Consider the following 27,031-nt stretch of genomic DNA (forward strand, 5'->3'; position numbering starts at 1 on the left):
TTTTTTGTGTAGTGTTCCGTATTGTTTTCCCATTTTTAACTTCTTCAGTGTCACATTTGATTTATATGTCTATTATATATTTTTATTTTTTTGGTTTCGGTTGTTTTCAATTTAGTGACTGCCAGCGGGCTTGAAGCAGGGACGAGAGCGCCCTCTGCTGCGCACCTATTCCACACATGCCCTGTGAAGCTTCACGTTCCAAAATCATACGAAATGTTCATTGAAAATCCAAATTGGCCTGACATGTGAATGGGAATGCTTTTTTGTCTTGTGTGTGGACACACACTATACAAAATGATTTTATTGCACATTTTCCTTAAAATTCAGAAAAAAATATGATTGTGTAAGATTGGGTCGGGGGCAAGTTAGAAAAGAAAGAATGAAGTTGTAAAATGAATTATCAGATGGCCTTCGTTTTTCTTATCATTTATGAACTAAAGGAGCCGTTCGGCTGCCCTTCAGATTGAAAGAGAATAAAAACCCAAAAGCTGGGCAGGAGACTCTCGAGCGTTAAACTGTATAGCTTAATTCTCCTAACTTTGCTACTTCAGGAGTGTGGCGTGCACCGTGGTGGAGATGCTCACCCAGAAGCCCCCGTGGGCCGAGTACGAGGCCATGGCAGCCATCTTCAAGATCGCCACGCAGCCCACCAAGCCCGCACTACCGGAGGGCGTGTCCGACGCCTGCCGGGATTTCCTGCGCCAGGTTTTCGTTGAAGAGAAGTGGCGGCCCACCGCCGACGTCCTGCTCGGACACCCGTTCGTCCAGGGCGGCTTCGGCCCCAAATGACTCGGCGACCCGCCCGCGACCGCCGACACCCCGCCAGAGTGAGCGCTTGGCGGCAGAGAGCTTTTTGGGCCCGCTGCGCTAGCTTAGTTTCATTGCCATCAGAGCAGCGGTGATTGGCCGTGTGCTAGTACTGTACACGCCACTCGTTAGCGTCCGTTAGCAGGCGATATTTTTATATGACCGCGCAAAAAAACAAACAAAAAAGTCAGCCTGTTTTTTGTCATCGAAGCCTTATGATAATACCGGCGTCTCAGCCATATGGCAAAATGGCCAAATCGGAGCCGTAGCAGGAGTCGAGTCGCGCGTCGTCCTTTGTCACGCAAAACCCAGAAGAGTGGCGCGCTTTGGCACAGCCTGTTGTCGACACGGGTGGCAAGGGCAGAGTACCGCTATCCCGATATCGGAAGCTTCACGATCGCATATCAAGATACGGCGATTGGGATATGATCGATACATTCGAAGAGATTCATAAGCGATGAAAAAAAACGTCAGTGCGACATCAAACGGCGACAGTATCGATTCTTGATTCGTATCGAGAATGTCTGGCGAGACTTCATCGCGCGATACGTCACACTATTGATATTTTTTGCAGTCATCTCCGATCTTGTAATACTGTCCGTATCAGGATGCGGTGATGGCGTGATGATTGATGGTTTTTGTCATCCCAGCATAAAGTGATATGAGACCGTGATACCGCCTCACGATATAGCAGCTGAGGTTTGTGTTGCACTGGCTCCTTTCAATATGTGTTAAAAAAGTGAATCTGGATTTGTGACGTCAGACGGCGACATTACAGTCCTGCTATTCGGATGGATTTAACGATACGCCACGCTAAAGCTACCTTTTTTGTCCCACTCTTAACTTGTCGGACAGCGGTTGTGTCTTTGAAAAGCGCTACTGTTGTCAAAATGAAGCTCCTCAACTCACTTCAACACGGTTCCTCGGCTTAAAGATGGCAGCGAACACTCCTTTTGTTCACATGAACTCATTCGGTAGCGGCTAATTCTGGACCGAGTCTGAAAAGACGTCTTTGGGAGTGAATGAGTTAAGCTCCTCCAACATAGTACTTCGCAAATTCCGAAAATACCTAGCCGCGAAAATACGTGATTGTATTGGCATTTATTTTCGCTTTGTAAACTCGTGATATGTCATCTTAGCTGTAACAGCAGCTAGTATTTATCCGCTGGTGCCTTTTATACAGGATTGAGCGAAGGCGGGATCTGGGTGACAAGAATCCCGTGATCATATACTTACACGACACCGGTGCCGAAACAGGCGCCCTTATACTTCCGTGCTGCCTTTTCCAGCATTCATTTACCACCCGACCGCTATCCTGTCTCCGTTACGGCTCTGATGCTCGTCTTTCAAGCAGAGATCCCGCAAAAAATTGCCGCCATAAAGAAGAAAGGGTTTTTTTCCCCCCACCGGTGCCTTTCACACAGAAGCGAGCGCGGGCGGGATATCGCCAACACGTGACACAGCGACGGCACCCGCCAATCAAATGTCAACCCGACAGGGATTTTCCCAGCGTTCGCCACGCAGGCAGCGCCCCCGCCGCCGTTACGGCTCCCGTACGCTCTCGGGAGGCCGAAAAATGTCTGCGAGAACGTCTTATTTTATTGCTTGTTTTTAAACGCGCCGGAGAGGTGCGCCTCCTCTCACCGTTAGGATTGTACATTGCACTTTTTGATATCGCGCCACCTTTTTACCCGATGGACGCCAGCTATTTTTCTACTTTTTTAAAATACACGAGCGTTTCCCTCTCAAAGCAATAGCGGCGACTCCTCCCTATTCGGAGTGGCCCTCGCATCCATTCCGGTCTGTAGACAAGTGGCCAAAGAGAATGTTGAGCACATTCACGCGTTGCTGTTGTTTATTGACAGCCCTTTTACTTTTACGGTATTCCTCTTTGTTTTTCCCGCAACCTGGTTCTACGTCGATGGCAGCTTCCAAATCCGATGCAGTTCGATTTCAATCACTTGATTGCCTTTACCTTCAGCTTTCCACGCTGTATATGAAGAAGCAAATTATCAGCGCCACCCCTCCAAAAAAAGCGTGGCTGGGGTGACGAAAAAGAACGATCAAATGTTTTTATTCCACCCTCATCTGTGCCTTACCTGCTTGGAACAATGAATCGCTGAAACTCTGATATGGACAAAATTAAACACACGCACACACACAGTTCCACACTTTTTGTATGACACTCGAAATACACAGGAACATAAGCTGTGTTCCACAGTAGATTGTAATATGACTTTGACCAGGGTTTGGATGATTGTCTCTTTCCGGGGCTTTCGATCGGGACTCACGTTTTGTTTTTGTCTGAATGACAAAGCCTAAAAAAAATGTATCATGTCATTCATCTTTTGTACATTTAAACTACATAAATCAAAGGTCCAAGTCAGCTTTCTTTGTAACTTAATAAATCAAAATGTTCAAGTCATCTTTTTTTGTCTGATATTTTTGTTTTGTTTTTTAACTCAAACCACTTTCAACATGGTGGACTGCCTCTTTCACCGCAGACACTCACAAAACCCATCAAAAAGTAGGGCTCAGACCATCGAATAATTCGATTACAGTTTTGGCGGGTTTTTTGTCTTCTTTTGGTCTTTTTGTCTTACATATTTGGTTCTTATTTCTGTCATCGTGGATTTAAAGTTTGATGTGTCTCACTGTGCTATTTTAGAAACCTGCCTTGGGACTACGGCTGAAAACTAGGATTTATGCTAAATCCGGCGCAGTTACAGTTTATTTTTGTGTTGATCAATGTGCACTGTCCGAATGAAATAAATTAAAAAAGAGAATTAAATAGATTTTCCAGGACCCTGGTCATTTTGTGACAGCAGACAAAATTGCCCTGGTGTGTGCGGAAGGTTGCCCCAGTACTTCAGGAACTAAAGGTTTTTGGGGTTATTTTATGTAACAAATAACGATTTGACGGTAATCGACCCCTCGGAATAGTTGAGCCTTTACAAAGAGACAAGTGTTTTTATTTCTGTATTTAATTCAAATCTTTTTTCGATAAGCGGGCATTAGATTTGAAGAGGATACAGGAAAACCAATCATTAGAGCAAATTCCTCTACGTTGTTCAAGCAACTGAAGACAAATTGAAAGCAAAAAAAATTAAAAATTCTCACAGGTCCTTTCCTCACGAAGGTTGCGGGCGTGCGGACCCTACACCAGCTGACTTCGTTGTTTGGCAACTCCCGCACAGCTTTCGGATTCATTACGTCGTCATACCATTGTCGTCATCCCTGAGAAGAGAGTCGTTACTGGTGATAACCGAGCAATCGGTAAGGATCAATACATGAGTTCTCGCACAGTTTACTCACATCATCGCACCAGAGGAAGATTATCTAAGCATCCGATTCGGCACGCGTGGTCTTGAGAAGCCACCGGTTCTTGTGCTGAGTGTGTCCAAAGCCCTCGTCGTAATTCCCTTTTCTTTGGAACAGTTGTCGGTAGTGGAATATGCAGTAGAATTCCCCGTGTAAAGGAACGTAATTGATCATGCTACGAAATGAGCACAAGTCGCCGGTTATGGGACGAAATAAACAACAATGCTGAGTAAAGCGATACGGTGGTCTGCATCGTCATTTGAATGACACGGAAATTAACCGGTCCAGGGAAACCCCTCTACAACGAAATCTACATGGGCGAAAATACCCCCCTAGTGTGGAAAAAAAAATCGTCGTGCATTAACACCATTCCCACTTTCCTGCCCCCTATACAACGAAAAAAAAAACCCCGTTGCGTTATACGAAATCTTTTTCTCTGCTCTTGCCTCGCGACGAGATTCACTACAACGAAGTCTAATCCAACGGCGACCTCTACTGCTTCGTTCGGAAACGGCAACAGCAACCACCACACTGGTTTACACGTGCGCAGTAGGCCATGAAGTATTTGTCATTGTTAGTTTCAGACGCAGCAAGAACGTTGCATTGCTAAAATGGCTACAAAACGGACCGTTGGATGTCAAGCAGCTAAGACAAGAGCTCTGACGCTGGAAGAGAGGGTAAAAGTGACCAAAATGAAAGACAGAGGAAGCAAAATAAAATACATTATCCAAGAAATTGATGTAAGTGAAAGTGAATGCTGATCGTAATTTTCACAATTTCTTTCCCCTTTTTTTTCTTTCTGCACTGACTATATGAAGTGTCAAATAAGTGCATGCTCATACTTATGCACTATTGGCATAAAAATAAAGAGTACCGTATTTTCACGACTATAAGGTGCCATTAAAAGTCTTAAATTTTCTCTAAAATGGACAGGGCGCCTTATGATGCGAAGCGTCTTGTGTATGCACTGAGTTCCAAAACCTGACTGACAGCCGACACGCTGTTTATATAGAGAAGAGGCGGACGTGAGTGAGGACAGGCATGCGGCGAAGAAGTCCGCCAATGAGTGAAGGGTGGGCGTGTAAGTGGACGCTAAAGGGACGTCCCAAGCAGGTACCAACACCTGTATAAAGTGTGGCTATGTGCATTATTGCGAAACAACTTCGGTTTTGGTTTCTAAGAACCCCCGGAAATAAATTCTACAAAGAGACACGCCTACGAAGCTCAGTTCAAACTTCAAGCCATCGGGTATGCTTTTGGCATGCGTGTCCATCTCACAGCAGCGGTGAAAAACCAAGTCAAGCAAATGAACTCTGAGCTTGCCGTCATTCCCGGAGGCTTGACTAAAGAACTCCAACCGCTGGACATCGGCATCAACCGGGCGTTCAAAGTAAAGTTGCGAGCGGCATGGGAACAATGGATGATCGATGGCAAACACAACTTTACAAAGAGTGAGAGGCAGCGCCGGGCGAGTTACGCCACAATTTGCGAATGGATTGTGGCCGCTTGGACCGTTGTTGGAGCTTTTGGCAAAAGCCGGCATCATTTCTGTGGAACCACACGGCAATGAGAGTGAGTGACTCTGACAACGAGAGGGAACCCGGCGTTTTTGATGGATTACCGGTACTTGCGCAATTGTTCAATTCTGATACAGAAGATGAGGACTTTGATGGATTTCTGGGTGATGATTGATCGAAAAACGTGAGTACACTGTACGATAAATAAAATACAACCGAACTCGGTTTTGCATCCGTTGCCTTTTTAAAAACGTGTTTATAGCGTGTATCCGTATGTCTTGGCATGCTACCGTATGCTTCAAGCTAACGTGTTTTTAGCGTGCGCGCATGCATGCCGTATGTTTAAGCTGGCATATGTTTTACCAGTGTAAAACTGCGCCCAATAACACAGTGCGCCGAATGGTCGTGAAAATACGGTACATATACGTTTGTGTGTGCATGTGCACGTGTGTGTTTACATCTGAAATCCAATTTGCTACGGTGAAAAACCCCCTGTTGTGAAATATTTCTTGCTGCAAACAGTATCGTCAAAGTATCGGATGAATCTCGTTCTAGTTATCCACCAGAAAATCTGCAACGCTGGAATCAAGGTAATCTAGCCGATTCACGGTAGGCCCTGAATTCCTCGCTCTGGCGATTGACCAGTGGGGGCAGGAGAGTCGCCGGTCACCGCAAATGAACCACTGGCTCGCCCCGGGTTTTCAAATTTACGCCTTTATCTCTGTCAGCTTCTTGGAGGAAGGAAGGCAAAAATCCTGTGAAACAAAGTCAGGACTTAACCCTCTTTGGACCGGCTAACCAGGTAAGATTCAATGAAGTATTTTTCAAAGTAATTATATTTCCAGCTGCGTTTATCGGGATAACACGCAACAAGCAACTCTCATTTAAAACAGTCTGTCAAGATGAAATCGAAAAAAAACAAGCCGCTGTATTCTTCTGTCGATAATTTTTGTGCTGTTGTTTTCTCGAGCTGTCGAGTTTTTACTTGTTTTAGTGTTCCCCAATATGAGCTAAAATGAACTTGTTTGGTCTTTCAAATAAAATGTAGTTGCTGCATTGCTAGCTAGACGTCATCACAATTTAAAAAAACATACTAATGGATTAATTTTTAAAAGTCTGTGAGGCAAGCTTGTTCCGTCAAAACACGACGTCTGTTGTGACGTTAACATCATTTGGTAAATGTCACTATCAGGGCAGGATGTTTGCCAAGCGGTCAGCATTTCTGCGTCGCAGTTTTGAGCTTTGGAGGTTCGTTCTAAATTTGGCTTTGGCCTTCCTGTATGGACTTTGTTATGCTTGTTCTCCCATGCTTGTGTGGGATTTTTTTCTGGGGACTCAGTTTTCCTCCAAATTTCCAAAACATGAATATGAGAAAATGGAATCAAACACCCCTTACATTTAGTCCTTGTAAAGTTCCCGTACGAGCTCTATTTTCAAGCGGTGCTTGAAATCATGTTTTGCATTTGTTCTCGACATCTCACCTCAGTGTTTTCTTGCACTTTTTACAGCAGAAGCAACCTTTGTGAAAAACGTATTTGTCCGCGCTCATTTTTTCCATGGGATAAACTGGCTTCAGACAGGCCGAGCATGTCTCTTGGTGACTCGGTTTGCACTGATGAGACAAGTGAGACAGGCAGTTGAAAACGAATCGTCTGTATTTGTCTAAAAGCAACAAAACAAAACCACATTCCGGCACATAAGTATCAGTCAGAAATAATTGCAGTTCTGTACACGACGGTCATTGTAAATCTTAAATAAGCACCGACAAAATGTGTCGCGTTCTCGCGCGGTAGAGTTCGGTTGACGGGCAGCAAAACCTCCGGGTATGTCGCAACCCGATGCAAAGTTGGTCAGGTCACGATCAGATCTGTGGATGACATTCTGGTCTCAGGCTGGATGGCGGTGACAACAGTGGAGGTGGTCGATGAATAAATCCCGTTGCTGCGGGCATCCGTCCTCTGATCGTTTTCTGCGACAGTTTTGGTGCCTAAGATTGCGCTCCCCTCCGGGTCTGTTTGTCCGTCGACTACGCTCGTCTCTCGTTGTGGGAAGCAGGCAGAGGGCTCTTTTTCGCTCAAAGCGGGACTGTTGTTTGAAGGGAATTTCTCTGGGCTGTGCTGACAAGTTGGGCAGGTTGTGGCCTCTTGGGGCAGCAGCTTTGGTTGATCTGACTTTTTCGCGGCTGACTGTATAGAGATAAAAACAGGTGAGCGTGGAGGACCCTCTCTGTGCTTTGGGGTTATTTCAGCACTTGGATTCTGGCCACCCGGTGAATCTGCGGGGCCTTCTTTCACCTGCAGCGATGCCATTTTGCTTGAGCCGATGCTAATTTTGCTCATGTTGCCAGATGCCCGGGAAACTCGTCCACCTCCTAACGACTCCTTAAACAGGCATGACAGACCGGCAATATCAGACTCCGATTTTAAAGTGGAGACCGAATAAAGGGCCTTCTTTATGGCTTCCTCGATGTCAACAAGCCGTGCTAATGTCTGTTCCTTGAGAGTCATAATTTCCTCGCTGGCTCTTTCAAGATCTCCAAAAACGTGCGCCATTGGGGACTTAGTCTCGGTTGCTGATGTCGTCGTCATCTCCTCTTTGCTATCTGCTTTCTCTTGCCTTAGCTTCTTTTTGTTCGAGGCGACATCCCAGTCGGGGACGTTCTCAAACACGTTTCTGAGGGACCTCACATCAACCTCGCTGGCGTCCTCTTCAATCGCTTCGACTCGACAGAGGATGCCCCGCAGTTCCTCCTGCTTTCGCAATTGGTCGAAAATCTCCACGGCGGTCCCGCCGTTGCCCCGCATGATCTCGTCCATGTGGAGCGACAGACGCTGACGCCGTTCGTTGTCGGTCTCCGTCCTTTCCCTTTTAGCTCTCGACTCAACCTTGCCCTCCTGTTTCATTCCTTCTTCTTGTTCGGCGTCATTTTGTTCCCCTGTGTCACTGCCTGAATGACTAAGTGGCGGGGGATTTGGTTCTGCAACCACCTGCGCAGAAATGTTTGACATTTTGTTGTCAGGTTGAGCTATTTTCACTCTTTTTGGTTTCACAGGTGGTCTCTTTTTTGGAAGGTCATCCATACCCCAGAATTTTTTGCATGTCTCATTGAAATTTATCTGGACTTCTGTTCCAGTCATCTTCCCTTTGGCAAGGAGGTCCGGGGCCACTGTCTCCTGGACTGTGTCTTTGTTCTCCCCTCCTTGGTCTTGATCAAATTTTTCCACTGCGATATGCGATTGATGGATTTGGTGTTTTTCAAGTCTTTTCTGAGGTTTTTGTGATCCTTCACCCAACCTTCTGTGACTCAATACATCATGTTCTGACTCTGTACCAGTGTTTATTTTCGACATTTCTTGAGTTTGTTTATCAATGTCCGGTGAACGTGTGTCTTTCAATACCTTAAATGAGTTTTCAGTGTTTATTGATTGCTTATTTTGCAGTTTGACTTCCAAATGTTCAGGCTTTGGAGGGATGGCTGGTTTTGGTCCAACAGGCCTTCTACTTGTCTGGAGAGCAGGACTTGTTGACTTTTGATGCACTGTACTTGTCCCCACTTCTGTGACCGTATTTGGACTCATCCGAGTTTGGGATGCCTTTGCACAAACGTCTTGGTTGATTGCCTTGTCGCCGGAAACTCGAGCTGGATTTTTCACTCTTTCTTTGAGAGGTTTTGAGGAGTTCCGGTAAATCGTAGCTGCTTTGAAATCTCCTCTCGTGACGTTAATGTGAGACCTCTCTAAGGAATCCAACGCTGCTTTGAACTGTCCCCGAAAGACAACGTCCTCTCCGTCTTTCTGTGTTTCGGAACCATCTGGACAAACCACAGCAGCTTGGAAGTGATTCATCTGGACCTCCTCTGTCCTATTTTTTTTTTGGTTTTTATTGCTTGGAGCTGTGTGGGATTCCCCTGAAACAATTTGGTCAAGGCCCTTCATTTCTTGTTCAGTATCTGGTCCTGAACTGATCCTCCAACTCATTTCCTCTGATCTTCCACTATTTTGGGGTGACGTTTTAGGTTGGTGATGTACTGCCTGTGAATCGATATCAGGCGCTGAGATAACGGGTCGCTCAGTGTGTTGTACCGTTTTGGATTCATGTTTTTCCGGCGATAACTCGTGTAAAAATCGGGCCTCCAATGTGGCTTCTTGGAGGCTATCGACTGCAAGTTGGAGGTTTGAGATGTCATCGTCATCATTCACCACTTGGATTAATTCAGCTTGGACAACTTGGTATCCACATTGGGTTTCAAATGGCACGAGAGTGATGGAGTCTCTTGTTTCTTCACGAACTTGGCTTCCACATTCTGCTTCATGTCTGTCAGCGGGAACGTCAAAGTCATTCACTGGAGATGCCGGAACATTATCAAGGGTGACATTTTGCAAAGACTTTGGCGTCGTGATTGAACGGGGTTGATCTTTATTGACAATTTGATCAGACTGGTTTTGGATTTGCTCACCAGAAAACATGTTTCTCAGTCTCTTTATATCCACTGGAGTACACTCGTTGACACGATCAACTTTATGTTCAGGAACAATATCTATGCATTGTCCCATCTTCCATTCGGGAGTAATTTCCTGTTCCCTGTTTTCCTGAAGAGTTTTCAGATAATCCAGTTCACCATTTTCAATACAACTCTTGAGTAGTCTCACATTCCCCTTCACTATCACTTCCGGACTGACGGATCCTCGGCAGGCGCCATCTGGAGACATGAGGGGAGATTTTCTTCCGTCGGTTCTTATGGAATATTCTCGAGGACAGTATCGTTGCACGTCTTCCTCATCCGAATACTTGTAGAGGGAGTAAACGACGACATCTGCAGATTTTTCAGCGGCCTCCTGGATGATCACTCCTTTCCTCAGAGAGTTGTCTTGATTAAGAACATCCTCCACAAGTTGAACCACATTGGCAGTGTTGCGCGGCATGTCCTGGATGCCGGCGAACTGATGCGGGTGTCCGGGAACGTTGACCAATGTGATTTTAATTTCTCCATTGCAGGCTTCCGTTAGGTAAGTGATCTGAGGCTTAACGTTTGCTCGTGGTAGCGCACCAAGTATGAAGTTTTGAAAATGACCTTCAGAAACCTCATCGTAATTGATCTCGGCTCCATTCGCCGACTGGGTGTACTTAGCCTTTTTCGCTCGCGCGGTCTCGTTCACCTCGATAATCGAGCCGTCTGCATGAATGGCATTAAAGCGATGAAGAGTGTTCAGTGATTCCTCGAGCGTCTCCGCGATTGCCTCCACTTCGTCCTTGTTCTGATGTCTGATTTGGTCAAACGGGACCGAGTCGAACAAATGCACTCTGTCCTTAACCTTGGCGGCGGCATAGTCGTCTTCTGCTGTTATTTTGGCTTTTGTCATATGAGCATTGGAATCTTCAATGTTTTTAGATATGAATGGGTTGTTTTGCAGAAGACATGTCCTAGTTTTTATCCCGTCCTGGTGTTGTTTAACTTCAGAACAGGACAAGGCTTCCTCTTCCTTCCATGTGCTATAGCCAGCATCATCTGGCCCTTGTTTCTGTTCTATCCGATTCATCCGGCTGGGTTTCTCCTGGCACTGTACATTCTGACCATCACATTTCTGCCTCCACCGGACATTGGCGAAGTCAGTCGAAACACCAAGAGTAGAAACTTTACCGTCAACCTTTTCTGGACTTGACTCGGGTGCATCCACAAACGGACTCTCAAATATCCTTCTGGTTGCCTGGACATCTATTCTCTTGACACCCTCCTCACGATCGGTCTTTGAAGCCACCGTTTGGTCCAGAAAAGACATCTTGTCGGGGTGCTGAGAAACGGCTGATATTTTACTGACGTTGCCTTGTTGGACAGCTGTGTGCATTTTGGGGCTGTGAACGGACACTTTAGCACTTTGGGAACAATTCTCAAATATCAGGCACCTGGAGCGGACCTCTCCCTCATATCCGCTTTCATCGGCCGTCACCTCGGTGTCTGAGCTCAACACCTCGGCGAGCTCCTCATCTACGACCTCATCCGGCATCTTCAGCTCGGGATGCGTGTGCTTCAGGAGTCTTCTTAGCTCACATTTCTGCCGCTGTTGGTACAGCCTTTCTTTGGACATTTGGGATCGCAATGATTGGTGCGACTGTGACTCGAGGTTATCCGGTCCTTGCCGAAGGCGCTCTTCTCTCATGAGCTGGGTGTCTTCCGCCATCTTATAAGAACAAAGTGATGCAGTCATCATTTGGCACCGAGTTGGTTCTTACGGGGTCCATGCTTCAGCATGCGCAAACATGCTTCCGTTCATGAGACGTTTGTATTACCTTCCGAGTACCACCTGACTGATGCAAGTCGTCAGTGAATTAGCTGAACTCCAAAGCTTTCAACAACTGTAGGCAGGCCAAATGTGAACCAAACGGATGAAGCAAGTGTTTACTCTGCAAACAACATGCAGCTGTTTTGTCAGTACAGCGCGAAATGTAATGCGCTACCTGTTTTGCCAGTTTCATGATGTTTGAAAAATGATGCTTCACAGATACTTACCTTCATTTGTTTTATTCGTCTCCCAAGTTCAGATGACTGATCTTGTGCCTAGTAGAATACAGAATATAAGTCAAATTTAACAAGAATAAAACAAAACTATAGAGGTACAGTGATCAACTGATTCATCGAGAACTAATCGACTATCAAATGAAGCCTCGCTGGGTTTATTTTCTCTTACCATTTCTTTGGTGTGTTCAGGACCTCAACTGTTCAGTGATTTTATTTTTGTATCGACCAGTTGCATAACTTATAAATACAATACCTCTTGATTTCTATAGCGCTGCACCTATAACAAAGAGCTCTACAGAATCAATTTTCCATCTGACCGGAGTAAAATGTTTTGAGCTCTTTGTTCTGGTTAGAACCCAAGATGCAGCGTTCTGAATGAGGTGCAGCTGTTTGATGCTCTTTTGAGGTAGTCCAGTCAGAAGACCATTTCGATAATGAGGTCTACTGGAGATAAGAGCATGGATGAGATTGTCCTGGTCTCCCTGGAGCATGCTTTCAATCTGGATTAGGATTATTATTATTATTTTTTTTTAATATGGTAAAGCACACCGGGGTTTCGGACTTGTTGTTTGGTGTTTGAGGACACTAGCTAACAGAAATCCCTCTTTTTACCTCACTTCTGTTTTGGCTTGGTTGACGGAAATGTTGGTCCATCCAGGCCTTGATTTTGTTTCAGACAGTGACACAGCACCTTCATTGGACCGTTGTCAGTTGGGCACATTGATAGATGTCGCTACTGTTTATCTAGCTGGCTCTGAATAGGTATGACAGCCTACAGATAGGAGTCTACATTCTCCGGGTAGTCGGATAGAGAAAAAGTATGAAGTTACCGGTTTGAAGTCACTCTGCTTTGCTTCCTGAGTCGCCACCTTTGACAGATAGAGTGCAGACAAAGCTTTGACAGAGACACACGGTATCTCCCTCTCTGGAACAAAGGAATTTTCTCTGAAGTCTGCGATTGACCTCCGTTTTTCATCTGCAAACAAAACACAAGTTGACACAAAGGCAAGATGCAGTGAGACCCCGTCCGGAGGTGCAATAGACAAAACGGTAAATCACTTTCATTGCTGTCACGATTTGTATTTGCTACCGCGCTCGGGAAGCTTTTCCGTCGCAACTGCCGTACGTCACGGTTAAAAATATCCCACCTATGACGGTAAGAGGGAGATACCTGACACACATACTGACCGTGAAGTGAAAGGCATACTGTACCACTGGCACAGAAGATCAGAAATATGTGTCGCATAAATCCAAACATGCCGGCCGTCATGTTTTGCAGCAACCAATCGTTCAATATTAAACGTGCTCAAAAGAAGTTGCCGTAAACTATACGCGAACCGTGTCTGTGTCACCAGGAGTTGGGACTGATGTCTTGCTCGATTACGGTCTGCGTCTAAGGCGCAGTTCTATTCCGAGCGCAATGTTGTAACCTGCGTGGAAGGCAAGTCACAACATACTCTCATCGATCACTTCTCGACGCTAACGCAATGACACCATCGTTCGGAATGACAGCATTTGAAGATGTGAACATTCTCTTGCAGGCAAATCATTGAACTCAATGAAATTAAAAAATAAACAAAAAAGACAAACGGTAACTGAATTCCGTTCATGTTTTGGGTCGGGACAGTCGCAAATCTAAGTCCCCCTGTAATCAATCAGAGGTCGTCCAGACGACTTTAGTTCCCCTTTTCATTATAGGACATTTTTTTTCAAAGAAATGTCATATTTTGTGTGTTTGACAATACTGCGAATACCTACTAAGTATGGTGAAAACAGTTTTATAAAACATCTCATGATTAGTAGGACCCCAAAAAATTGGGTATGGAGACCAATTGGTAGCCGCCCACGATTGGATTTCAAACATCTTGAGTTTTTAATTTTAAAAAACAAAAGCTGTTTGACATGCTTGCAAGATCCAGTCGCTGACTGTGGTCTCGAGAGAAACGAAACACAAATCATTATCGGTACTCACCACCAACTGGCTGCAACTTAAAAATCAGTGCGTATTTCCTCAAATAATTTCCGGTTGGTGTCTGCGCTGTGGTCCCGAGCTATCTGGCGCTCGTGCCCTAGTGACAGCTGAGTCGCACGCGCCACCTCCCACTAATTCAGCGGGGCTATTTCTGTCCCGCGGCGGTGTGGTCTGCCATGGTCACACCGGTAGGAACTGATCACTGCTCCTTGCAAAGTCACCCTCTCCTCTCTTCATTCATGGGGGGGACACCCTGAACCGGTTGCCAGCCAATCGCAGGGCACCCTTAGACGAACAACCAATCCACGCTCACATTCACTCTAAGGGACAATTTAGGGCAGGGGTGTCAAGCATACGGCCCGCGGGGCAGAACCGGCCCCCGAGGAGGTTCAATCAGGCCTGCGGGATAATTTAAGTGAGAAAATGCATAACAGAAACGGAATGGATATTTTCAATAAAATGCAATTTGTGAATTATACGCTAGGGGGCACACTGTTTTCTTCTTAGTTTGTAAAGTGTAGCCAGGGATTAAATTTAGATTTTATATGCACATGTGTAAATGGTTTTAAAATTCCTTTCTTTAAAAACCTCGTTTAATCTTAAAATGCATTTCTATATTTTTCGTACTCCAATACAAAAATAAATGGGATAGGCCTTTGCGTTCAATGCATCCAAATCCCATTTGCTTCGTTCTGTGCTGCGCTTTCCAATTTGGGACTCGGTTTAATATTATGGAATATTTTACTGTCACTTCATATGAAGTGTCTTGTACTCACCGGCTTGGGCGGCCACAGTTCTTTCGACGACGTTGGTACCGCCACTCGTTTGTCGTTTCTCTGTCCAGGTTTGTGTCACCGCCTTGAATGGACATATTAAAAAAATACATTCAAAAAAAAGCAGTGGCGCACTTGCCCAAAAAGTTGAAAAGAAAGTATGGAATTGATTGGTCACTTTTCAGATACTGTTTCATGGCTTCCACTCTTCAGGCAAGACCTGTGTGTGTATTCATGAAGTTGCCCAGCAAGTTAAAAATGGTTCCCCCCCCCCCCCCCCCCTTCCCTTTTCTTTTTTTTTTTTTTTTTGGTTAATGTTTAGATCATGTTCAGTATGCTTCTTTACCGTATGTGGAGGATTCCTTTCCTTTGCATCACTGTTGCCGGGATGTACCGGAGCGTCGGGAGCCTTCTGCCCCTTTGCCGACTCTCCATTCATCACCGGCTTGACGTCTTTGGAAGGCTTTGCCTCGTCCGCCACCCTGAAAGTGCTTGCCTGGTTATTTCTCATCTCAAAACGTGCCTTCAAGGCCTCGATGGACACATTGGCGTTGTTTTGAAGGCTCCCTGTCGACTTGCTGCGGCTCAAACTGGTTTCGGGCAAAGAGCGCTCCCATTTGTCTTCGCCGGTCTTTGGAGGCTCCAGCTGAGATGTTTTCCTTTCCCGTGGGCCATTCACAGACGGAGTTGGAACTGTATTCTTCCATCATGACAAAAATCCCCTTATTCCACGCCCAAGTATGGAAACATGTTGCAAAATGAAAGCTTACCTCTTGACCTGATGACTTCCCTTTTGTGCCGCCGTTCTCTCTAGAATCGGTACCAGTTCCTTCAGTTGTAGCTTGATATCTGTTTAGGTCATGATGATGCATTCAAAATGGAGGCGAGATTTGTCTCAATCCATAAATCAGGACAGTGTTTCTTCCACCTTTCGACCAACTTGGACACGGACACCGTCCGAGTAAGAATCCCGGTATCCCTCCGGGTTGGGTTGTCGTATGATGAGCGGACGCTACGTAGGGACTGACTACGAGTCGGCGTGTTCTTCCACTCCATTGTCGATCAAGCCTTTTAGAATATCGGGCTGTTTGTCCGGCGTGTCTGCCGTTCTAATGGATAAACAGTTGGAGAACATCTCGACTGCCGAGGAGCCATTTTTTTATTTGCGTGGTTATAAGTAGATACACTATCAGGCTACATTTACCCTACGGTGAGTAAATGTGATATCGATATGATATCGAATGTGATATTGAGTGTCCAAATGTGATATCGACCCCGGACATTCCGGCCGACATAAGGCTGCTTTTTCATATGCTCGCAACTCACGTTTTTAGACGGTTACCACAGATTTACATTCACGCCACGTCGCGAGTATCGCCAAATTGGTGCATGTGGTATCGGACAACTTCTGTGAGGAATCAAGTTCTCGTTCATTCATCAGACATTTTGGCGACAAAGATTGCGTGTCACCTTAGGCTGATGCCCACGTTCCTGGCCGCCAGTCTGGTGGTCCCGCCGCTGTAAGTTCAAAGATTTTCAGAGTGGCAGTGACCTGAATAATCGAAGCTTGTAAGGCTGACCGCTCTGATTTGTAGATTTGTGCGTAGACGAGTGAAGACAATGCTGCTCTGTTGGCTGGACGGCATGCCAAAAACAGTTGATCAAAGATTAGTTGACTGCAACCGTTAAACGTCAATTTCTGAGTCGTAAAATCGACTATTCCGAGTCAAGGCCTCTTGTGTGTACGTCTTTGTGCTAAGCGTACCTATCGATTAATCGATAGGTTGCCATATTAGTCCCTCAGATTCAATCATGATTTAAGGAGCCATCGGACTCGATTCACCATCTGACCACAGGAGGGCGCAAAAAATCGATGCAAAAAATCGATGTGAACGCTTTGAATGAAGGTCGAGATGGTATGTTGTTAAATGTTGAGGTTGAGGTCAAAATTTCCAAGCGATAAGAAGTTGACACGCACTTTAATTTTCCAGTGTTCATTCAGAACGGTCGTGTGTTTGTTTGTTTGTTTTTTAAAATGAACTTTTGTCCTTCATCTGCAAAAAAAAGTTATTGTTGTGCACAGGGACGTGAAAATGAAGATTTCAAAATTTTCAACAGCTACTCCTGCGATGTGCGTTTTTCTTCGACATCAATAAATAAATATTGAATCGACTCACGACCTAAATAATCAAATTGGAATCGAACTGTGAGGTTCGACACCTTCTCCGGGCCCTTATACTGCATGGCCGAGACTGGTGTATTTCCATGACGTCAAGTTGGCATTGAGAGGGCACACGTTTGATCATGTGAACACTTACGTTGGCAGATAACACCATCTATTTTAATCAACATTTGAGCAGTCTAATGATCTGAAGATATTCAATTCCATTCGTGGGGGTTTTTGGGTTGTTGTTTTTTATAATGCAGTGTCAATTAAGCCTCATGGTTACTTTACTCGACACACCCCGAAGGACACGATCCGTAGCATATCCTTATTCGAATCTGTATCCGTAGTCTGCTCATATACATAGTTAGCCCAATGGCATAGTTGCCCAAATGATTTTCCAATGTTTTTGGGGGAAAAACAGAAAAATCCAAATTTGAATGCTTTGATTCATTTGGTTACCGTCATGTGAAAATGACGGGGCTAACGATATGCGAATTATGCCCAAAACTGAGCTGTTGTGAAGAACGATGCCGGTTGTTATGTAACTTAATCATGTAAATCATAACAAGTCACACTTGATTTCACATTTTTTTTGTATGGTCAATAATGAAATGATGTTTACCTGCGGTAACGTCACTCCGCTCCCTGGGACGACGCGAAGTACTTCCGCAGCTTCGCAAGACCTGTAAAGTGAGACCAAAGTCCGCGCGAGGACCTACTGTGTTAAATCATTTGGTACTGGCGGTGCGGTGGCATCAAAAATCTCTTGCAAGAATAATAATATTGCGATTCTTTCGTGGAAAAAAAATCTGCCGATTGTTGCAAGCTTTAGGTTGACTTTTTGCAGTAGCAAATAGCACATCGGCAACACCAAGTAGAGTGCATTTGTACTTGAATGTATGATCATTCCTTACGGTCACTTGGTTATATATTGACGAATTGAGTTTAAAAGATAACGGCACACCGTGGGCCTGTCTAAACATGTAAATTAACAGTGGGCTGGATCTCATCTGCCAGTGTACGCATGCTCATACAGCTTTGATTGCGCTTCAATGTCACTTTTGTCTCTCTTTCAAAGGTTAGCATAGCGCTAGTGCTGTGCTTACCGTAGTTGGTGCTTAACAAGTTCTTATGAAGAGCGTGTTTGGGTTTCCACCGGCAAAGAGCCAAGCAGGAGCTACGTCATCACATCATCATCACGTCGACGTTTACCCAAAATCGCCCGCGCTATTAATAATAAGAACAATGCACCATTAGCGTCGGCTAGGCAACTTAGCATTGCATCGATTATACTTTAATGTAGTATATAACAGTCGGGACATGCAATCAGCAAATGCTTATATCTTTCTTAGTCATTGTAGATAATCACATTCTTTGTTACAAAGACCTCTTTTTTTCTCAACCGGATTTGCGAAAATAGATACAGTAGGTGTGAAAATCAATTACTCACTCTGGCTGTTGTTTATGAAAACATTTGATTCAAATGATTATACATGTACATGGATGTATTCCTGTACAAAAATATTTCGAACTATATGAGTGCCTGGATAGAATCATCGTTGTTTGTTTGCAACTAACAATGCCGCAGATTTTATGTGCGGAATGGCCGACGGCGCAACAGAACTTCCTTAGCAATGACAATGTAGGAGACCAACATTCTATGACGTGTGCTCTGAATGCTAGCGGGAATATGCGGACCGAGTATGTGATCCCATCATGCGCAATTTACAGCAAGACACGGCATCGAATTGCAAACAATGGAGCTAGGCCGGGGGTCGGCAACTCGCGGCTCCAGAGCAGCATGCGGCTCCAGACATATTTGTTTTGGGGGGGGGGGGGGTTTGTCCTATTTGGCTCTTTCGACATTTTGGGTTGCCGACCCCTGCGCTAGGCTAATAACCGCAGCGTGTATACCTTAACATTCTTCCAAACGCAACTGGTCACGTCTCCGCTCCAAATCCTGAGCGTCTGGTTCGTCCATGAGAGAAGTTTGAGAAATTGCTTTCTGAATCAATTTTTGACGAGCTTTGTACACTTTCCATATTGGCCTGTACCATTTGTTTTTCTTGAATTGACGTCACACTTCCAAACGTCCTGGTCAAATTTACAAAAGAGTAAGATTTTTTTTTAATGATTCATTTAATGTATTTTGTCTCATTACTTTACTCGTGACGTTAAAAATAGTTCATTTGGGATTTTCTGAAATGACTTCTCAGTTAGCCTTTAAAGATGCATTTATAGTTTTTGGCCACTGGAGGCAGTACAAACAAGAGAAAATCACCACAATGACACGAGACTGACAATCCATTTTTTTCTGCAATAATTCATGTTTTTGTTTGTATCCATGAACATGTCTCGCCTGTCTGGTTGGTCTTGCGCACCGTTGAGTGCATGTTAACATGATGCTCTTACGTTCACTCGGTCTTTTTGTTTTTGTGGTGTTCCCCGCCACTTGACACGCAGCCACGGTGAAATGCTGTGGAGCTGCAGGAGACGATGGCAGCTATTGTCGGCGCACGCAATTTTCTCTGTCTCGGTCTGTCCGTCTCGCTGTTTTTCTGTTTCTCTCCTTGCCTGTCTGCTAATAAGTCTTCAGACAAAGAGAAGCAGTCACCCCTGAGGCAAAAAAAACAAAAACAGAGCGAATCCTTTCCTGATCCCGACCGGAACTCTCTCACCCTCCCTCGGCCTCAGAGGCGCCGCACAGATGAAAGGGAATACGTGATGTGCCGCCTTGTGGACTGCGAACCCCGCAGTGTTATTGTGGGCATAGTTCTCCAGGCTCTTGTCGCTGGTTTTCAAACGTACTCGCCCGCCGACATTGGCCTTGCCAAGTGGATATTGTAAGCTTATGTTAAATGATTAATTATTTTCATTTGATATTTCAGCATTAGATTCTTTTGTGTGACTGTTACCTCGGTTATATTCCGTTTAATAATTGCTTAAACAAGTTTATGTTGATATTATCCGATTGGCCGAAGGAAACCGGGAAGAGTTTGTTACCGGAAAAAGGTGTGCCCGGAATATTCCGTTATTAAAAGCTTCCAAGAAACTGTTCATCGATCCCAGCCTGTATTTGAAAAACCGACATTGTCCTCGTCCGAAATTCAACAAACACGCGGGGGAAAGGAGGCCGCTCCCCCCAACATTAAGAAAAAAAAATGTCTGAAAGGACCTTGCGGTACAACACGGCAAGGGTAGAGGTAGATGAGCTGAGGTTGTCTCTGGTAATAGCAAAGCAGGGCAGTGTCTGTGATCTCCACCCAATGACTAAGCTGGTCACTGACTAATTACGTGGTCAACTGTGTCGAAAGCAGCACTGAAATCGAACCCAAAAAAAAGCATTTAGCCCTCCCCTCGATCTGCTTTTAAAAGGAGGTCATTTGTTCGTCTGGTCGTCTTGACCCGCAACAGACGCGCCACAGTTGAGTTCTTCTGCTCCTCGTCTCTCAACATGACAACCGTCACCTGCCCGATGTTCGGAGGTCTTTCAGATCTTACAGATGCCGGTGCCATGATTCAGACTATTTGTGAGAGTGTGAGTATCAAAACGTGCGTTAATTGTTGCTTGCTTTTAAAGTTAACATTGGACAGAACATGACATTTTTAAAAAAAAACATACCAAAATGATTTCCAGGTAAAGTCTAAAGTTGAGCAAAAAACTGGGAAGGCTTACAGCGTTTTCATCGCCAAAAGTTACAAGTCACAAATTGTGTCCGGGACCAACTACTTCATCAAGGTAAGCACGAGATCAGTCATTTTATGTTTTGTTTTGTGGTATTATTATTATTATTATTATTATTAATAAAACACATTTAAAAGTATATTTAATATATTCTTTCAATTCATTAAAAATGTAATTTATGGAATACATTTGATTATTTTTCTTAGTTTATAGGTAATTTGAACATTACAAATATATATATATATTGCTATCAACATATAGCAATATATATAAGACACATCAACATATATTTTTTTCAAGAATTTATTCTAATTAAAATATATATTGAAATCTTATTAAATTAAAAAAAAGAAAAATTGCGTAACAATTTTGTATATATTTTGGAGCTGCTTTTCATGATCTTTTTGAGAATGTTTGTGTTCATTTGTCATTTGTAGCTCATCGTGCCTCTTTTAGTAGCAGATGAGAAGCTATTTTCAATGTGAGTGTTATCACATTTTGGTTGCAGGTGCACGTGGGAGGAAACGACTACGTCCACATTCGTGTCTTCCAAGGTCTGACGCAAAGCGGGCCCGAGCTGGTCAGCATCAAGGAGTCCAAGACACACGATGATGAAATTGAGTACTTCTGAGAGAAGCCTCAGCCTGTCTTTATCTACAGCAACGAGTGCATTGCAAAAAAAAAAATCTATATATATATACCAAGAATGTCCAATGTAAATCACGACCATTTTAATATGACTTGATTGAATTAAAAAAATAAAATCTATTAAAAAAAAGACTGACATTCTGGTTGTGTGATTTCGTCACAATTCATTTTGATTTTTGGTTGAGCTCAGGATTTCGTGCAGTACCAAATTTATTCTCACGTGGAAAACGTTCTCGGGATAAACAGTGCTGCAAAATGGTTGAAACTTCTCGCCCTCATCTGGCGCATCGGTAAGAAAAATGAATATTTACGGTTCGAATCGATGACGTCTTTCAGCACGATGTATCCATCACATGCGCGTCCTTGGCTCTGGATGTGTTGCGAAACACGATCATTTTGGTGATTTCTGATGAAGACACTGCTTGGCTATATCAGCAACGATCTAGCAAAATATTGGTTTAGTGTCTGGCAAAGATCAGTTGGATTTTGTTGATTGGTAGATTTACTTTCAGTTCAATTTGTTTGGTAAAAATTCTGATTTTGACCAATTTACGGATTTGGGTGCGGTACTCAAATTTCCCGTTTGGAAAGTCAGAGTGCACCAAAAAAAGCAGTGCCAGTGCACGAGTCGGTGAAAGAATCTTTCCAAAGATTCTTTTAAATGAAGTGATTCTCATGATTCTGTACCCTTAAAAGCCGGGTCAAGGTCAGAACAGCAAACATTGCCTGTGATGACCCCCAAAAGGTCCGCTCTACATAGAGAAGAAAAGCAACTCGGGGCAGTGTCTCAGTCGACGAAAATAGCTTGGTCAGCTATATGGAAAGCAACACTCAAGAGAGATAACCAGGCTTCTCTGGTATGGTGGCTCTCTCATGTTGCCAGCCAAATAGAATGTCCACTAGCCATTCTTCTTAACTTTAACTCTGCTATTTTTATCAACCTCTCTCACACTATGTCTGTTTGTTTGTTTTCGCCCCGGGTGCACTCTAAACTGTAGCGCCAAATGCTGGCATTTGCGCAGCTATGACTGGGGAAGTTCATTTTTTTGCGTAAACTACTTTAAGGCTCAGTTCGCAACTTTGAAAATGAACAACTACAGTTCATATTTCAAAAATTGTAACTGATTAAATCGTTCAAAACACAAACCACTTTATAATTTTTGATTATAATTTATAACTTTATAACTCCTCAGCTGCCGGTTAACCTGGCCGATCTTCGACCCACTTTTAACCAGATTGTCACTACGTTTCTCCATTTTCTGTTATCCCTTCTATTATTTTCTTCTCTTTTCATTCTTACTGCTATTTTTTATTTTTCTTCTTCGTGCTACCACAATTTTTTTTTTCTTTGCGGCAGGGGTTCACTTTGGCCTGAAGAGTCAAGTTCGGCATATGGCGTCGCGAATGGGTACACCGCCGAGACCCCGAATATAAGACGACCCCTGCTTTTTCAGTCTTATTTCGATGCAAAAAACACCGTCTTATATTCAGGCCAATACGGTATAAACCTTTTACTGACATCTGATCGTTCTGTTGGCGTTTCCATCTAGTGGATGCATTGTAGATTGCGTCTTATAATGCGGTGCGCCCAATGTCTGAAAAAAATTGCAAAATAGGCCATTCATTGAAGGTGCGCCCCATAATCAAGTGCACCTTTTAGTGTGGAAAATACGGTAATTCTTTTTTCCCCCCCCCAAAAAATAATTTTGCCATGAAAATGCATTCGCCGACACCAAATACTTCATACTGCTGTGCATCAAATCTTGTTAAGAGCTGTTTAGAAACATTAAATAACCCGTTTTATTTCATTCATTTAACCTCGATTTATCCAGGTAAGGAAAAGTGTTCCGGCCGGGCTCAAGACAGCAGAGTAAACCGATGCAAAATAAAAGTCAACGTCACAAGTTATAAATAGAGCACACGGTGAACAAAGAAGTTCCATGATCGGCTGGCGGTTAGCACGTCCGCCTTACAGGGAGGAGGTCCTGGGTTTGATTCTCTGGCCTTCCTGTGAGGAGCTTGCATGTTCTCCCCGTGCCTGGGTGGGTTTTCTCTGGGCCCTCCGGTTTCCTCCCACATTCCAAAAAACATGCATGGTCGGCTAACGGAGCACTTTAAATAAGGGGGCAACAAACTGAAGCCTGCGGGCACCAGGTAGCCCACAGGAACCGTATGAGTAGCCCGTGGACCTATTCCAAAAATAGCTGCATCTTGATATTTTACAGTTTCCTGATTTTTCTGAGAAATAATTACATCTGGAGAAAACGCTTTATGTTTTTGAAAATGATTACTTACCGTATTTTCCGCGCTTTTAGGTGCTTCGGAGTATAAGACGCACCTTCAATGAAGGGCCTATTTTTAAGTGTTTTCATACGTGTATTGCGCACGCCGCATTATAAGGCGCATACAATAGAAGCTACCAAAGCTGACAGCCACTCAAGTTTGCGTGACTTTGGTCGACCAAATAAGGTCTTTATCACCTTACATATGAAGACTCGCGGACTGCGGGTTGAGCGAGTTTTTTTGCTGGAAGTCGAGCAAAACCTTGCACCTTTAAACAAAGATGAACTCTTGTTCAAAAACAGCTCACAGAGCACTTAAACAAAAAGGTTTCAACGGGCAGAAAGACCCACAGGATTGCCTTACAACCAAGTGGCTGCTAAGCGTCTATCTACACCTGCCAAAATGCATTTAGCGAGTGTTAATTTAGACCCCCGGTCACAGAATAAGCATCGAGCCCTCCCCTTTATCCGCTGTTAAAGGGAGGTCATATGTCACTCTGGTAGCGTTGGACCATAACAGACCCAATGCGGTTGAGTTCCGCTGCTCCTCATCTCTCAACATGACAACATTCATCTGCCCGATGTACGGAGGGCTTTCGGACGTTACGGATGCCAACGAAGCGATTCAGGAAATCTGTGACCATGTGAGTATCAAACTTTGAAACTCAACATGGCAAAAAAAAAAATACATAAAAATAAAAAAAAGCGCAATGATTTCCAGGTGAAGTCTCGAGTTGAGCAAAAAACTGGAAAGGCTTACACCGTGTTCGCCGCCAAAAGTTGCAGATCACAGATTATCGCCGGGACCAATTACTTCATCAAGGTAAGCACAAGATCAGTCATTGTATTCCCGTTTGTTTTGCGATAGTGTTTTTTTACACAGTATTTTAATTCAAAAATAGACAGAATACACAATCATAGAGAATACGACACATCCGTATTGAGATGGCACTTTCACAACAGCCGCAGCTAAAACCAAAATACTCTTTTTCGATTCATTTAAACTGTAATATAGAAAATACATTTTGTTTTTATACTCATTTACACTCAAATACGCCGCTCTTTTTAATGAAAATTTTTGATTTTGTTTCATTCATCCACCCCCGAAGCCCTTTGAGACTTGTCTGCAATGAAGGGCGATAGAAATAACTTTGACTTGAATCTCGGTCGCAAATGCCGACTCTGCAACAAATGCAACAAACTCTCTCAAAATAATTGCGCCAATTTAAAAGTCATGTTACGGTGAACCTGTTCTTCTAATTAAATGCACAAACAATACAGATTAGGATGAAACACGATTCATCGTATTAGGCGGTCGTAAAATTTCCCGCAGTCTTTTGCGATGCATTTTTATGAAACCTTGTCGGCACACGAGGTTTCTGTTTTTTGAAAGAGCAGAATCGCGTCACTTCCGCTTTCCTCGTCGATCCGGCATCACAAATACTGTGCCGACGAGTCAGCTTGGCCAAACTGACCGGGGAGTACATAAATGACCGCAATCTTGCCGACATTTTAAGGAGCGGCTGAGAAGCTTCCCTAAATGTTGACCTTGTCCCGTTTTTATTGCAGGTGCACGTGGGAGGAAACGACCACGTCCACCTCCGCGTCTACCAAAGTCTATCACTCACCGGGACGGGGCCGGAGCTGATCAGCATCGAGGAGTTCAAGACACGTGATGATGAAATTGAGTACTTTGAATGACAATCCTCCCCTTGTCTTTCTATACAGCAACGAGTACATTGAGGGGGAACAAAAAGTAATACAGTCATAATAATGTGTGATGTACTGGCGATCATGATCAACATTTATACGAATTAATTTAACAATAAAAAAAGATTGATGCTGCGGTGTGTGATTGAAAAGGCTCGATACTCAACCGTATTGGGTTATTATAACCCCTTTATATATATATATATATATATATATATATATATATAGAGGGCGGCCCAAAAAATGGATACACATTTTAGCAGCAATCACAAGACAATAGAATGATATTCGTAAATTATTCGAATTATAATAAAACCCAAATTTACAATTATTTAAGGTGTGTATCCATTTTTTGGGACACCCTGTACACATATATAAAAAAAAAAATAATAATCCTCGTCCCCCCCCCTCGGGCGGTGTCCGTCCCTCATTCAGCTCGGGTCCTCTACCAGAGGCCAGGAAGCTTGAGGCTTCTGCGCAGTATCCTTGCTGTTCCCAGCACCGCACATTTCTGGACCGAGATGTCCGATGTTGTTCCCGGGATCTGTCGCAACCGCTCATCTAGTTTGGGGCTCACTCAGGCTGATTGAACGCTCTAAATTGTCCCTAGGTGTGAGTGTGAGCGCGGATGGTTGTTCGTCTCCGTGTGCCCTGCGATCGGCCGGCGACCGATTCAGGGTGTCCCCCGCCTACTGCCCGAAGACGGCCGGGATGGGCTCCGGCACCCCCCGCGACCCTAGTGAGGATAAAGCGGATCGGAAAATGGATGGGTGGATGAGTTGAAAAGTTGTAGTTGTGTTGTGGTTGTCAACAGAGCAGAACTTGCGTCGCGGGGCTGCAACAACTGCTTTGTATTTCGAACTTTGAGGCGAAAGAATGTAGTTGCGAGGGTGTTGCTTAATTGTTGTGAGTAAGTGAACGCCTGACATAATGACTGGGCGTGGGGTGCGTGTACAGTAAGGGTGTGTGCGCGGGAGGGTGACGGTCTAATGGTGATTCACATATAAATACTAAGCATGGATATTTTTTGTGTAAGCTGTGCAAAAATATATATATAGAAAAAAAATCCACATTCAGCATTTGGTGGTACAAAAATATAAAGAAGTAATTGAATGGATCGTATTTCTAATATCTTGTATTGTAACAACAGTTGAGGATTTTGAAGTCCAGCAGTGGTTCATTTTAGCATTAAATAATATCACAAATGGACACTCAGTAATTTATGTGCAGTGGATCCCCGCACATTCGTTTGTCACTTTTGAATTCACCTATTCCGGATTTTGAAAACATATTTTATACACACACACACACACAGTGTGATGGTGATTCACATATAACTATTAAGCATGACCTTTTTTACATGTCAACTACAGTATGTACCAGTAACTTCTGACACTTTGAGGCGGATGTGCTAACCAGTCAACCACTGTGCCGCCCACTATGCAACTTTGTGAAGTTCAAATGCATTTGGTCATATAAATGCACATCAAAGGTTTTGATGATCCTGCACTGTTTTTGCAATCCAGGTAACACATAAACAACACATCAGAATGACAGGGAGTCCACAAAGTCTGGGTACATGGGAAATTGGAGAAGTCGTCCCTCGTTCAGCACAACTTTCTCCCCTTGACTTCT

General features: G+C 44.0%; 5 protein-coding genes across 7 annotated transcripts in view; 3 read left to right on the top strand and 2 right to left on the bottom strand.

The window, feature by feature from the left end:
- Positions 1 to 3,232, top strand: part of map3k22 (mitogen-activated protein kinase kinase kinase 22) — a 45,713-nt gene extending 42,481 nt beyond the window's left edge. Inside the window, exon 18 of the mRNA XM_086101927.1 lies at positions 552 to 3,232. Coding sequence (XP_085958053.1) covers positions 552 to 789 — 238 coding nt within the window. The 3' untranslated portion in view covers positions 790 to 3,232. The remainder of the gene's footprint in view (positions 1 to 551) is intronic.
- A 525-nt stretch (positions 3,233 to 3,757) lies between these two features.
- Positions 3,758 to 17,932, bottom strand: LOC147187228 (uncharacterized). 3 transcript variants are annotated; one of them, XM_086102418.1, is made up of 11 exons: positions 17,694 to 17,900; positions 16,375 to 16,422; positions 15,833 to 16,013; positions 15,675 to 15,753; positions 15,251 to 15,604; positions 14,908 to 14,989; positions 12,990 to 13,135; positions 12,151 to 12,198; positions 7,127 to 7,257; positions 4,123 to 4,303; positions 3,758 to 4,044 (listed from the first exon to the last, which is right to left on the bottom strand). In XM_086102418.1, the coding sequence occupies exons 3-10, from the start codon at positions 15,958 to 15,960 to the stop codon at positions 4,147 to 4,149; spliced, it is 1,125 nt and encodes a 374-aa protein (XP_085958544.1). In that variant the 5' UTR covers positions 15,961 to 16,013; positions 16,375 to 16,422; positions 17,694 to 17,900; the 3' UTR covers positions 3,758 to 4,044; positions 4,123 to 4,146. The 3 variants fall into 3 exon arrangements, with proteins under 3 accessions (XP_085958544.1, XP_085958545.1, XP_085958546.1); XM_086102419.1 differs by having other exon boundaries at positions 16,375 to 16,539; XM_086102420.1 differs by lacking the exons at positions 3,758 to 4,044; positions 4,123 to 4,303; positions 7,127 to 7,257 and adding an exon at positions 11,937 to 12,044 and having other exon boundaries at positions 17,694 to 17,932.
- LOC147187229 (xin actin-binding repeat-containing protein 1-like) lies at positions 7,272 to 11,830 on the bottom strand. Its single transcript, XM_086102417.1, has one exon. It carries the CDS (start codon positions 11,819 to 11,821, stop codon positions 7,496 to 7,498), a length of 4,326 nt encoding a protein of 1,441 aa, XP_085958543.1. The 5' UTR covers positions 11,822 to 11,830; the 3' UTR covers positions 7,272 to 7,495.
- Positions 17,933 to 20,446: 2,514 nt separating the features above from the next.
- Positions 20,447 to 21,534, top strand: LOC147187230 (cystatin-B-like). Its single transcript, XM_086102059.1, has 3 exons — positions 20,447 to 20,609; positions 20,709 to 20,810; positions 21,265 to 21,534. Exons 1-3 carry the CDS (start codon positions 20,526 to 20,528, stop codon positions 21,385 to 21,387), a joined length of 309 nt encoding a protein of 102 aa, XP_085958185.1. The 5' UTR covers positions 20,447 to 20,525; the 3' UTR covers positions 21,388 to 21,534.
- Positions 21,535 to 24,197: 2,663 nt separating this feature from the next.
- LOC147187231 (cystatin-B-like) lies at positions 24,198 to 25,531 on the top strand. Its single transcript, XM_086102061.1, has 3 exons — positions 24,198 to 24,330; positions 24,408 to 24,509; positions 25,256 to 25,531. Exons 1-3 carry the CDS (start codon positions 24,247 to 24,249, stop codon positions 25,385 to 25,387), a joined length of 318 nt encoding a protein of 105 aa, XP_085958187.1. The 5' UTR covers positions 24,198 to 24,246; the 3' UTR covers positions 25,388 to 25,531.
- Positions 25,532 to 27,031: the final 1,500 nt, after the last annotated feature.

The sequence above is a fragment of the Hippocampus guttulatus genome, chromosome 21, assembly GCF_054856545.1.
Source record: "Hippocampus guttulatus isolate MCC_2025c chromosome 21, RoL_Hgut_1.0, whole genome shotgun sequence".
NCBI classification, from domain to species: Eukaryota; Metazoa; Chordata; class Actinopteri; order Syngnathiformes; family Syngnathidae; genus Hippocampus; species Hippocampus guttulatus.

Excerpts from the sequence above, each read along its gene's own strand:
- LOC147187229 (XM_086102417.1), bottom strand. The coding sequence starts at position 11,821 with ATGGCGGAAGACACCCAGCTCATGAGAGAAGAGCGCCTTCGGCAAGGA.
- LOC147187228 (XM_086102418.1), bottom strand. The coding sequence starts at position 15,960 with ATGGAGTGGAAGAACACGCCGACTCGTAGTCAGTCCCTACGTAGCGTC. Across the intron at positions 15,754-15,832 it reads GTGTCCAAGTTGGTCGAAAG|ATATCAAGCTACAACTGAAG; the intron begins GTGGAAGAAACA and ends TGACCTAAACAG. Across the intron at positions 4,304-7,126 it reads AAGTGCAAGAAAACACTGAG|CATGATCAATTACGTTCCTT; the intron begins GTGAGATGTCGA and ends CTCATTTCGTAG.
- LOC147187230 (XM_086102059.1), top strand. The coding sequence starts at position 20,526 with ATGACAACCGTCACCTGCCCGATGTTCGGAGGTCTTTCAGATCTTACA. Across the intron at positions 20,610-20,708 it reads TTCAGACTATTTGTGAGAGT|GTAAAGTCTAAAGTTGAGCA; the intron begins GTGAGTATCAAA and ends AATGATTTCCAG. Across the intron at positions 20,811-21,264 it reads GGACCAACTACTTCATCAAG|GTGCACGTGGGAGGAAACGA; the intron begins GTAAGCACGAGA and ends TTTTGGTTGCAG.
- LOC147187231 (XM_086102061.1), top strand. The coding sequence starts at position 24,247 with ATGACAACATTCATCTGCCCGATGTACGGAGGGCTTTCGGACGTTACG. Across the intron at positions 24,331-24,407 it reads TTCAGGAAATCTGTGACCAT|GTGAAGTCTCGAGTTGAGCA; the intron begins GTGAGTATCAAA and ends AATGATTTCCAG. Across the intron at positions 24,510-25,255 it reads GGACCAATTACTTCATCAAG|GTGCACGTGGGAGGAAACGA; the intron begins GTAAGCACAAGA and ends TTTTTATTGCAG.